The sequence below is a fragment of the Rhagoletis zephyria genome, unplaced genomic scaffold, assembly GCF_001687245.7.
Source record: "Rhagoletis zephyria isolate East Lansing unplaced genomic scaffold, Rhagoletis_zephyria_1.1 Rzeph_scaffold_02379, whole genome shotgun sequence".
NCBI lineage: Eukaryota > Metazoa > Arthropoda > Insecta > Diptera > Tephritidae > Rhagoletis > Rhagoletis zephyria.
In genome coordinates this window covers 42,035-55,340 of record NW_016159463.1, presented here as the reverse complement: position 1 = coordinate 55,340, position 13,306 = coordinate 42,035, and the positions used below count along the sequence as shown (strand labels likewise).

General features: G+C 35.3%; 1 protein-coding gene across 1 annotated transcript in view; it reads right to left on the bottom strand.

Moving 5' to 3' along the window:
- Vps13D (vacuolar protein sorting 13D) overlaps positions 1 to 12,988 on the bottom strand; it is a 38,510-nt gene extending 25,522 nt beyond the window's left edge. The window contains exons 1-11 of the mRNA XM_017621146.1: positions 12,781 to 12,988; positions 11,436 to 12,226; positions 10,248 to 11,366; positions 9,116 to 10,107; positions 8,901 to 9,040; positions 8,692 to 8,826; positions 7,760 to 8,387; positions 7,555 to 7,671; positions 7,081 to 7,468; positions 6,064 to 6,877; positions 4,119 to 4,371 (exon numbers count right to left, since the gene is read on the bottom strand). Of these exons, the coding sequence (XP_017476635.1) occupies positions 4,119 to 4,371; positions 6,064 to 6,877; positions 7,081 to 7,468; positions 7,555 to 7,671; positions 7,760 to 8,387; positions 8,692 to 8,826; positions 8,901 to 9,040; positions 9,116 to 10,107; positions 10,248 to 11,366; positions 11,436 to 12,226; positions 12,781 to 12,877 (5,474 nt within the window). The 5' untranslated portion in view covers positions 12,878 to 12,988. The remainder of the gene's footprint in view (positions 1 to 4,118; positions 4,372 to 6,063; positions 6,878 to 7,080; positions 7,469 to 7,554; positions 7,672 to 7,759; positions 8,388 to 8,691; positions 8,827 to 8,900; positions 9,041 to 9,115; positions 10,108 to 10,247; positions 11,367 to 11,435; positions 12,227 to 12,780) is intronic.
- Between the last annotated feature and the right edge of the window lie 318 nt (positions 12,989 to 13,306).

The window sequence follows — 13,306 nt, the reverse complement described above, 5'->3', positions numbered from 1 at the left end:
AATTCAAGCATGTGGCTGTGACTCTTTGAAATATTTTCAAACTACTACTTTTTGAAACCCCTTTTGTTTGGCACCCATATGGTGATACATATTTCCCTTACCTAATTCACTTAATTCGAATTGAATTTGATTTTTTAAATAGGTGGCAACCCCCCTATAGTTCAGCTAAGAAACAAAGCTTTTTAAAGCCATTTCGATTGATAACAATTTTTTAATAATTGATTTAATTGTTAAATAATTTGAACTTAATTTTTTAAAAGGTGGCAATTCTTTTCGAAAAAGTTAAAGCTTATAGCATATCTACAGCCCAAGCTCTTTAATTTGACACCCCACTTTTGAAAATCGAATGAACGGTACGGATTTGATGGTATTGATTATTGAAAATTTTGATTCTAATTGGTCAACAGGTGGCAACTCTTTTCGAAAAAATAAAACAAGTTTGCACATCAACAGACCAAGCGCTTTAATTTGACATCCAACTTTTAAAAATCGAACGAACGGTGCAGATCTTTTATGCGGAACAAAAAATGCCTTCGCGTTATATATAGATGCCGATAAAGATAACTTTTAAAATAATGATATCGAGACCGATACCTTAGAAAAAAAAAAAGTAAGTGCGCCTGGGCCACACTGGAGAAGTGAAACTTACGTTACATACATATCTACTTTGTCTCATAACCAACATAATGTAAAACAGGTGTATTGTACTAAAAGTGGTCCGAATGGAATCATAAGGTATAAGTTTTGATCTAAAACTGGTTACAATGTCATGCAGTAGCGGACAACGGGTACAATTAACGACTTGCTGATATGTAGACTAAGTGGTCAACAAATTTTCATGTGCACATTGGCATGCCGAGAGAGTATCCGCTTAGAACTGAGAACCCCGGTGCAAATCGCAGCTGGGGCAAGTTTTTTTTCTGTTTTTTTCCCCCAAAATTGGTTACAATGTAACGCAGAAGCGGACAATTGGTCCGAGCCTAGGACACTTAATGTTAAATGTAAATAGAATTTTACATATTGTTGGACCAAACTTTGGACTAGTTACAATCACTTGCAGTCTAGTTTGTGGGGTGCTCTAAGTCTATTCCGAGATCCTACAGGGTACATCTGCTGTTGCTTAGGGTTATATTTTTTGCCTTTTTCTATCTAGATCAGTGGTGCACAGCGTCGACTGAGCTACCACTACCAGCGCAACATTTTTGTCTTAGGGCCGGTTTCTCTATCTCCGGTTAACACTAATCCCCCGGTAAACATCGTTACCGACCTTATCGACTCCCTGTTATATGCATGGAGTTAGAACGTCGATAACAATGTTTAACCGTACGCAACATAATTCGCTGCTAGCGTCGCAACAGTTCGCTAGCTGCGCACACACGACTTGTATGTGACAGCCGAGTAGCTCCCGGAGACTCCCGTGTGCATCACTGATCTAGATACCTACCTCTGCCCCTGTTCGTTCTAATTACATTTATGTTATTCTGTTTTCCTTTATGTTAATTTTTATCTTTATACAAAATCGGTAACAAAATCGATAAATATATCTATAACAAAATCGATAGAAGTATCGATAAATATCGAGATAACAAAATTTGGTAAAATATAGACAACAAAATCGATAACTGAATCAATAAATATCGATACCAAAATCGATAAAAATATCGATAGCAAAATCGATAAAAATATCGATTAAAAAATATCGATAGCAAAATCGATAAAAAATATCGATAGCAAAATCGATAAAAAAATATCGCTAACAAAATAGTTAAAAATATCGATTACAAAATCGAAAACAAATCGATAAAAATAGCAATAACAAAATCGACAAAAATATCGATTATCATATCGATAAGTCCCGAAAATATCGATAGCAAAAATTGATAAAAATATCGATACAAAATTTCGATAACAAAACCGCTAGAAATATCGATTATTTTATCGATAAGTACCGAAAATCTCTAAAATCCCAAAATAGTTCCCAGATTGAGTCTCTGTGTCTCTCTCTATATCCTTTTCTCTTAAATTACATTTATTTTAATCTTTCTTCCCCTATCTTCATCTTTACTTTTATCGGTATCCTCATCCTCATCTTTGTTTTCACTTTTATGTTTATCATTTTCTTCATCTACATATTCCCCTTCACCTTTGCCCTTATTTATATAAGTGTTTAAATTTGCCTTGGTCTTCATTTTTGCCTTTATCTTTACGCATCTTTTAAAATATCAAATATAGAAAACTTGCGTTTTTAGTTTTTCACTCTGACGTCAGTAATTCAAAAATGATTTAAAAAATTCAGAGAAATGTGCTTAGAGAAGAAGTATGGGTATAAAATTAATGAGGAAATCCTGTAGAATTTAAACAGATTGAAGTTTTTGGTGCAGAAGGGCTGGTAAATATTGAAAATGTAATTTTAAAAAATTATATCCTTTAAATTTCGCAATATTTGGTTTTGAAAAAAATATTATTATATAAACTCGACAACATCCTTGAATTTCGTTCTTCTAACTATTTCAGCTTAAAAATTACTTATTCGTCCTTGTGAATCCAAAAAACTAAATTTTTTTTAATTCTGAAGAAATTTCTTATTGCACATATTTTTATTCTACATTGCATTGAATTTTTTTTTTTAAATTTTGGAATTAATCATATCTTTCAAATTACAAAGTCCTTCAAAATAACTCCCGCGGTCAGAGAGAGAAAATAAAAACGCCACTTTAAATAAAAAGGTAGGTTTCAAACCCATTTATTTATTATTTATTTCATGGTAGGAGAGCTTCTCAAACAATATAAAAGCAATTTTTTCGACTCCAGTTGTTGAAAAGTAATGAATATCTAAATCCCGGGATCCCGGGATTGTGACCCTATAATAACAATTGGGGTATTCCCAGCATTACATTTATTTGAATTTGCGTTGTTTCTCTCATGATAAAAAGATAGTAAGGTAGAACCGCTGAGAGTTACTTTTAAAATTNCTCCAGTTGTTGAAAAGTAATGAATATCTAAATCCCGGGATCCCGGGATTGTGACCCTATAATAACAATTGGGGTATTCCCAGCATTACATTTATTTGAATTTGCGTTGTTTCTCTCATGATAAAAAGATAGTAAGGTAGAACCGCTGAGAGTTACTTTTAAAATTCTTGACGTTTCCAAACATTTTAATTTTTAAATTTACTCACAAACTCACACACACATTTTCATTTTCAATCTCAAGCAACAACAATCTCGAACAATTTCAATTTTTTATTTTCAATTTTATATGATTTTAAAATGCTGGAAAACTTCAAAAAAAAATAAAAATCATGGCCGACAAATTGAGAGAATCCAAGTATAATGTAGTTCTCTAACTTCGTCGTCGACTCGAGAACGATTAGAGAATTATCCTATTTATCTAATGTAGAAATCCAAATTTCTTTAACGTTAGAGACTGTGTTTGCTCATGTCGTTATCGATTGCGATAACAAAACTAATAATGGTATCTATAGCAAATGTTAATGAATAAACTGCATTACTTTGTTTGATCTGTTCAACATATAGATGGCAAATTCTGCACACCGCAAATAACCGTTAAATATTAAGATTTTACAAGCTTTTTTTCAACTTGCTATGTACGTACGTATGTATGTATGCTTGTTTGGGTCAAATCTTGGAATAAATTTTTAACTAACTTCCCGATAAGCTAGAGACTTGAAACTTTAAACCTAGCTCCGAACTCGATGACAATACAAAATGGAAGATGACTAAACCGGCTATGTGGCACAGTAGTCGAGATATTTGCGAAACCCGTGTTTATGGTCCAATTTAGTTCATATTTAGAAAGTTTAATATGGAGTATTATGTGACTGGAAAATTTAAAACTTAAATAAAAAATAACGATCAAAAATTTATCGAAAAATTAAAAATTCCAAAAAAAAGGGACTTAATCGTAAAACTAAAAATCATAAAATATTGGTTACATTTTATCGGAACAATAGAAATCCAATTTTAACGGTTAAATTATGATTTTTAATATAAAGACCATAACCGTTACAGTCCCTAGTTTAATATCAAAGCGCCTTGAATGCTTAGCAGACCGATATCGTCGAAATCAATGAAAAAATTATGAACGTATGTACTTACTTTTTATATGAAAAACTCATTGCTTCCGGTCCAGCAGTGGAAAATTTTTCACGATACAAATCGCCAAAATGCGTCAGATCATACAACGAAATAGATTTGAGGCGTCCCTCCACTGATTTCAGATCTTTATTACTGGTGATTTTGAAATGCGCATGTGATATGTTAGCCTTGGAAAGCTCAACTTCATTTCGTACCAATATCAAATTTAATGAACGCACTGACACCTTCAATTCGCCCAGTGAAATTGGTTCGTCTGTGAAAGGAGAAGTGGAACAAACACAGGAACGTCGTAATAGAAAGTGTTAAGATGAGCGCAAGTGTAACTACTTTTTTTTTTTAAGGCTTTGTGGATCTAATGTGTGCAAGTGCAAAGTATAACTACTTATTGTAGTTAGATAACACGGTTTAACTCAATTGGGTCGTATTTTATCTCAAAAACGGGGCCGACCTCATCTTATAGATTTTTTGATGCTGATTTAAGTGCGTTTACAAAATTTTTTTAGCACGTCCAGTTTTTGAGAAAAAAAAACTGTTGAAGTGTCGAACAATGGCAAATTTCAAAACTTTGATCATAAAATTTCGACGAATGTAGTTTTTCCGACGAAAAAAAAACACGTAATAATAATTAGAAATGAGTGAAAAATTAAAAAAAAAAAAACTCAGTTCTTCAATAATACGCACTTGTTTTCTCACAGATACGAAAATCTCAATCTATGAATTTATTTTAAAAACAAAGTGATTTCATGAACAAATCTACATTAAAAAATCAATGAGACAGGTTCTACAATTCACTTCCGAGTGAATTTCAACCCCTTTCAATATGAATTCAAAGTGGCTTCGGTTGGAATTCACTCGGAAGTGAATTACAGAACCGGCCTGAATATCCCAGAGTCATCATTAGCCAGTCTTTTGTCTCTTAACACTTTCCGCGTTCTGGATTGAAATCCTCAAACATTTTTTTTTGTGGATCGCATTATCATCGCTTTTCAAGGTCCAGCAATAGTCAGCAAGCATGTCGTATACGATCTTTAAAAGTGCCACAACTCAAAATTTGCCATTTTTGAAATAATGCGCTTATTTAAAGAATATTTATTTTAAATCAGTTTTTATTAACAAAAATTATTTAATTTTTATGTTGCTAGCAAGACGAGAAAGGTTTGAATAGTAATGAAAATGAAATGATTGACGAACCACAAAAATCACTTAAATCTAAAATTTCCAAAATTACGAAGATGAAATGAACACAGTCCAATAAAAGGTAATAACACAGGGCGTTCATTTACCTTTCAGTAAAGGCTGGATCAAAATTTAGTTAAAATTTGTTGAAAAAATTTAAGGTAAAGTCTCGCTTGGCCATATGATTAGCAAGCGCTACGAAATATTTTTTTTCGCATTTTCTAACGAACGTGTAATTTTGAGTTGTGTCACTTTTGCAGATCGTGTGCGATATGGAGGTTTGATTTCCTATCATAACACTTCCCCATAGGAGCTATGTCCGGTGGTCGTTTTTTCTTCGGAAAAACTACGTCCAAATTCAATTTTTAAATTTGCCATTTCTCCACACTCCAACAGTTTTTTCTCAAAAAATGGGCGCGCTAGAAAAATTTTGTAAATGCATTTCAAATCAGCATTAAAAAGTCTGTAAGATGAGATCGGCCTCGTTTTTGAGATAAAATACGACCAAATTTTATTGAACCGCGTAATTTATCAATGCCCAATGAATTGGAAATATACATAACGCGAAAACTTAAAACTTATTTTTCGTGAGAGGCGTTTAAAGTTTTCAATTTGCTCCCAAATGTAGGGAGATATATATTAAACATAATGTGAAGCAGCAACCTTTAAAATGTAGTTCTGCATCATCTGCTCAAAAATTTCGTGTTTGGAGTTATGACAGTATTTTAGTAATATATAAATATATATAAATATAGCACCTTACACTTACCCTCACTGTGTTCACTTCTCGTAGGTACCGTACTCTTTACTTCGTATGACGATACCATGCCAAAGAAATCGAAAATCGTAAACCATCTGCATACCGAAACCGTTAAATTAAGGCAATTGAAATCGATAGAACTCTTAGTTTCGCTAACAGGTTTACCATTCGCTTCCGTCACTATTTGTGTCCGTGACTTGTAGATTACTAACTTATCATCGGCGGCAGCTCTCGTTGTATTGCCACTGCTTAGAGCCTTCTTCACCGGCGTCTGTGCAGCGGACAAGAAGGATGGATGGTTCAGTTTACATGGCATGGAATGGGATAATTCATTTTGTTGTAAATGTATGTTTGTGAGATTTGGACACGATAAACATTTTTCAGTCTTGTAAATTATCTCCTTTTCAGTGGATGTTGAATCAACCATATTACGAAAACGTGAATCCATAGCACACTTCAAATCCTCCATAACGATAGAACGCAACAATACTTCTAAATTAGTAATATCATTCAGCTGATTGTATTGCAAACTAAAATCACGAAATGTAACATCGATCAATGAGTTATTGAGTTTATTTTTCAAGTGTATTTGAAATATCGGTACGGAAAATGTTAAATTTGTTTCAAAAGTTTCTTCGAAACCCACGAATTCGTTGATTTTGTCTTTAGGTGCACTATCTGGCTGATCGACAGATATTGCGGCGTTTGAATCGGGATAACCATTGCTGCGCCATTTGGAATAGGAGTTCAAGGTGTCGAGTACTTGTTCGTATTGACTACGCGACAATGAAACTTGCAAGCACTGTGTAATGCTGCCTTCCACCTATGGGTATGTGTAAAGGGGAGAAAGTATATTAATTATTTTTCTTAAAGTGAATCTTCTTTTGCGGGATTAAATCAGAAGCAATGCACAAATGACTGCCATATGAAAAGAACGAGCAATGAATCGAGCAAAGTTCCACATTCGTAGTGTAGCCGGCCACACTCATTATTCTTTGGATTTTTTCCAACTTTTCATCTACTTACATTTAATTTATTACGCAGCGTCCAGTAAATTTCCTTTTTGGTTTTTGTAATATACTTAGTCAACTTGAATAGCATTGCTGTATCGTGTAATATAGGCACAGCATCAGTATTACAAGCATACAATTCGTTTACCTTCGGCAATGCTGCCGAAAAGCCCAACTCTTTTCGCTTCGATGTATTCAATGAGAACAAATTTATGTTACGTATATCAATGAAGTAATTATCTTTGGCCCACATATTAAGATTCTCCGTCGACTTCGAAATTGATATCTCATTCTCTTCATGAGTATTGTAAGCGGTAATTTTGCCTAAATTAGCAACGAGTACATCTAAGCTATCTCCAGAACGTGGCAATACCAAAACGGGTGTGTTCAATACAATATCAATGCTGCAATGCGAAGAAATGCGCATCTTAATGGAAATTCTAAAATGTCGTAGCTAAAAAGGAAGGTAGTAGTCGCAAACATAACTTACGATATTCGACCGGCAGTGCGCAAGTTTTCAGTCTCTGTTTCAGTAGTTTTTTGTATGTGTTGCACAAGTTCCTTCGCCATGTCGCTTGCTTTGTTTCGTATAGAAGTGGCAAAATTTCTAAAAACCAAAAAAAAAATAAAAAAATTAGGTAGTCCCTTATAATATATATTATATGGTTTTAAAATTACAAAACGAAGCGACATACTTTAGGTAATGCTTAAATTGCGATATGCACATATTTATCTCCTGTATGAAACGTGGACAGTGCACATACCACACCGAAGCCATGCGTATTTTCAAATTCGGCGTTGAATCTTTTTGACAGTAAATTTGGAAAGACAAAGCATTCAATTGTGCATCACCATAGTTGTCATTGTACAGCTCATTGGTGAGCGTATTGAGTAGTTCATGTTTGTAAAACTCAGGCGTATCGTTGGTGAGTGGATCTTTGCCAACGGAGAAAATGCGCTGATGATTAATGCCCTCCGGCGTGATGTCGATAATTTGTACGCCACCCAATGAACCTATGACGCTTATATCTTCCCCGAATGTTGCGTGTATTTTAGCTTCGCTCATAGTTAGCGTACCAACTTTACGTCCCACAGAAAATTCTCCTTTATTTATGCTACGCAAAACTAAAATATTTAAACGATGAAAGTCAAAGCATATTTCTGTGCGTAAATTAGTTGAGGCGCTGGCACGCCTTTTGTTAGCGGTGTGCGTATTTGTGTCGGTAGCTGCAAGATTGTGTTGATTACGGCGAAATATCGCTTCGTGGGTATTGTGTAGGCGCTTTGCAAAGCCTAGTAGCTCTACAATCGTTTCTTGATTGGCTGCATAGAAGGAGAAAATTTTAGTTACAATAAAATCAAAGAGAATTGAAATATAGAAATTTAATTAACTCATTAACACTCAATATCGAAATATATGGAGGTGTATTATTTTGTGCTCTTTCAGTTTGGGTTATGATAAAAATATTTACGACGAATCGATTATTAGCTATTTTAAGGCAAATCTCCCCCTTTGCAGGGGAGTACTTACAAACTATTTACTTTTGATCTAGTGTTCATATTTGTACGGGGTAGAATGAACAGTAAGTTTTAATAGGAAGGGTTTTTTTTGTCAGTCATAACTCACCAATAATATCTAAATTGTTGAATGCGATATTTGCAATTTGTAGTGAATCATTTTGATCGTTAGAGTCAATTAAATTTAAGTCAATATTTATGAGTGCTTGCGTTTCATCATAATCCATATCAAAGTATTTTCGACCTGGAAATCAAATAAATAGAAAACGGTCAAATACTTAACTAAAAATTCAATATAGTCAAATGGACTTCACTCACCACTTTCCAGCGCACTGAGTGCTCTGTTTATCGTAAGCGGACTTGTGCAACGTTCCGCGCCCAACATAGGATCCGGCGAAGATGGTGATGTAGGCGAGCAGGGCTTACTCTGCTTCAAACTACCCGAAATGCTATCCATGCTGTGAAAAGCGAATTATTTATTGTATTTCATAGAATTATCTCTCTGTTTTGTAACATTTATTTGCCATACTCACCCCACGTGCCGATGACTTGCCACCAGTAGCTCAAAATCTGGGCCGAAAGACTGTATAGCATCAACCAATAGTAAACCATGTACAGACATACTAATGTGGGTATCCTCCGAACGCTTCGTAATACCTGCGCGCGCACCAACTACTTGCAACTCAGCTATGCTACGCTCCAAGGATTGCACTTCGAGTGTCATTTGTCCAATTACAAATTGTACTACCATCAGATTGGTATTGAGGAAATTAGGTGGCGCCTCTGGAACATGTCCATTTACAAACAAATTTTCTTCTTCTACACCTAAGCCACCGACCACTCCTATACCGACTGTTTCAACGTAGTTGTTTCCATTAACGTTTTCATTCATCGCAAAGCCAACTGTTATGATAGGATAAAGTATCTTAAAGAATTCATTTAATTTTTGTTCATTAAGATGTGCCACTATCTTGGGTAGCGTGCCATACAGCGTTAGTGAGGGATAATCAGGATCGATAGTGTAAATCACGCGACGCTCCAACTCCAAGCAAATGCTGAACCTTTCTAGCAAATGAAAATTTGATGTATGCTTTGTGCAAGCGTGATTTCGTTCACGATTTTTACAAACGATCACTTGCATATCAGTTAGGTTTATAGAGTATTTATCATAGATTTTCCTATGGAAGGCACTTTCTAGACCAGTATCCGCATTAACAATTGAGGTGGAATTTTGACACAGCGTAGGCGACTCAATCAAACTAATTTCCGATCCTGGTGGCGTCGAGCAAGGTGTCATGAAATCCTCATCTTCACTATCCAACTTTTCTAGTTTTGAAGTTATTTCACTTACAGCTGCACTATCGCGCCCAACTACAGTCTCTTTCTTGCGACATTCATTTTTGAGCATTTGAAAACGTCCAAAATCGACTACTACCACGCCAGTGTTTTTTTCCAAATGATTTTGAGCAAAAATTATACGTGGCGCAGAAATGTCGATTTCAAGTGACCAAGTCGAACGAAAATCCTAGGAAAGTATTAAAAAAATTTATATTTGTGTTTTTAAGCCACAACAAATATACTTAAGTGACAAAACAATTAGCGGGAGAAATAAGCTACTATGCCTTTATCTTTATATGCATACCTCTTTCGAGTCATAACACTCACCTCATTACCTACTAAATACTGCTGCCAGTTTTGTAGGAACTTCAGTCTATTGCGCTGACCCTTAGCCAACTTATGCTGCAAGTAAACTTCATTCACCGGCTTTACAAAGAATGACTTTAAGCAGTCAAATGCATTCTTATTGTATACAATATCTAAACTACGAGATTTGATAACCAACCGCATATCGGACTGTACATCCGGCGGCCCTTTTTCATAGCGTAGTTGAAACCAAGGCTCAGGTGCCGAGTCAACTTGTTGCTCCTTTGTAAAGAATCGTTTGAAATCTATAAGTTGGTAGCCTGTACTGGGCGGCGTTGGCTTGCTCGGCAGCTCATCGAATTGTGGTTTTACCAAAAATGGAAATTCGGTATTTTTAGTAAGCGTATCTTTAAGACAAACTGAGCCCAATGATATACCAATGGCATACGAGCTGAACTTCGGCTTCATTTCAAAAAATGATATAAGTTTTTGAAAATCCATTTCGAAATTAACTATTGTCTCTCTAGTAACCGCATCTACTGTGCTAACTATTAATTGTCCATCGACTAATATAAAGCTAAAGTAGCCAAAAATCGCATCCCTCCTTGAGAAGGGATCATTTTCCATTGTATCTTCCAGCGCGTTGAGTATATCATTTTCAATCTTCTTGTAGGCCTCATCCTGCGCTGGCACGACACTAGCTTCAGTATTGCCATACCAGCCCCACCAATTAGGAAACCAATGAAATAACATACTTTTTCCATGATCTATATTGCTCGCTTTTAAGTGCACATCATTTGTGAATATATTCGTTCGGCAAACAGTTCGTAACGTATGTAATTCATGTAGCTCTCGTGACTTTTCCATATGCGCCTTAAACTCTTTTTCCTCAACTGTGATATTTTCATTTGGATTGATTAATAGCCGCTTATAAATTCGCATATAACGGAGATTTTCTCTCAATTTCAGCCATTTACTTTCAGTACATTGGTGTTCGAAGCCATGGCATTTGGCAGCATATTTCCACCAGAGCACAGCATTTTCAAATACGGTACAACATGGACGCATTAGTTTGTACGTGCGCTTGCGATTAAGTTGTCGCAAGCCGTATACACAGTCCACAATTTGTTTATATTGAAGCTGTAAAGTAAACCAAATTATAATTACTTAAAAAATACCTGAACATGTTTAAAATATATATGTACATACATCACTAACAGCCACTTTCACCTCTTGCACCAAAAATTCGCAATTCAAACGTGGTTTCGATTTGGAGCGTAACGCTTGCTTGCAACACTCACGCTTGAAGTGTGCCCGCGCGCTTATTGGATGTAGTATATAATTATGCTTACTCGCGTCGCACACCTGATTCATGCGCTCCAACAGCTCCTTCGATAACAATTGTGAACACTTGTTATCCTTCGTCATGCGATCCCAATACAATGACAAATCTTTCAATTCAATTAATTTATATGAAACATTTTGATCATTAGGTGTGCTCGAACGCGCTTGCCAATTGGCGTCACAGCTTTGTGCGGTGAGTGAATTAATTTTAATGCCAGCGGCAAATTGCACTCCAGAAACAGTTAATGCATCTTCATATCGTATATGTACATCGTTGATTTTCAATTCAAGATTCTCTAAAATATTCGTGGCCAAGGTGGTCCCGTAATTCAGCCAACTTGTGTAGGATTTCGAGTAATAGCTATCGATTTGATAGCCATTCTCCACGCGCCACTTTGCTTCTTTGGCATCAAGTTCAGCAACTTTAAATTCATACTCGGCAAATTTCTCTTTATCATCATCCCAGTCATCGATGTCTTTTGGGCCGAATACGCCATAAACTCGTTCGATGATTATGCACCATGGCGCAGTGCGGAATTGACGCACTGGTATCTGTAATTTTATTTTGCCAATATTGCCCGAGTGGGCTTGCAGTGGAATACCGAATGAGCGTAGTGCATCTTTACGAATTGGTACATTTTCTAATTCGACTTCGCCTGGAAATGTAAATAAATAAAAGGTTAAATGACATGTACCTATAGAAGCCAATGAGTTTTCTTACTATTTCTTATCCTAATAAATGGGTATAAAACAGGATGACATAAATGCAACATAAACAATTCGATTTTGTTGTGAAAAGTATGGCAATCAGCACACACAAAATGATCTATTGATCATATGAAGAAACATGCAGGATGTATTGCATGCAACCCCTCAAAGAGGGTCAGATGACTAATTGTTTTTAATTGCTACAAAAAGGAAGGTACCGGCATGCAATGAATAAATTAAAAACGCAATTAATACCAAAGAACTGAAATGAATATTTATGTATATACATATGTAGATACAAGTGATGTTTTTCAATATGCACTAAATATAAATTTGGATCTTTTTTTTTAGTCTTGCAATCACAACTGCCCCACCTCCAACCATACCGTTTTTTGCACTTAATATGCACAATTTTGCGCGTTAAAATTTTATCAAGGAAAAACAACTGCACACCATCCAATTTTAACTGAGACAGAACTCACAAACCTTTTTATAAACTCACCTGAGAGCAGTGCCACCGACAATTGTTGTGGATTGAAATCTTCCAAATATTTGCCAAGATATGTATTTAATACCCAAGATATTAATTCGTTCAACATTGTTTGTCTTTTTTTGCACTATTATTAGAAATCCTAGTAAGCAAAAGCGAAACGCTTTGTTTACCAGAGATCACGATTTCATAATGAAAATGACAGCATTGACCAAGAATTAGGGATGGGCAAATCGTTGCCTTGAAAATCGTATAAAATATTAAAAACACGAAAACGACCGTCTTGTTTAACAAACCAATGGTGATTTTTGAGTCGATTTGTAGCACATTTATTGTGCAAGGAAATATTGGCTTTGATTATTGGAAAACATAAGTAATCACTGGTATAAAATAAATTTTGGTTCGCTTAATTGTGTAAACCATATTTTAAATTATTACGCGCTGTAATGTCTGCAGCAAGGCGTATTTAACAAGGTGGTGTTGGCTGTATATAAGTAAAAAATTACACTAACAAATTATACGCTGATGTCCATACTGT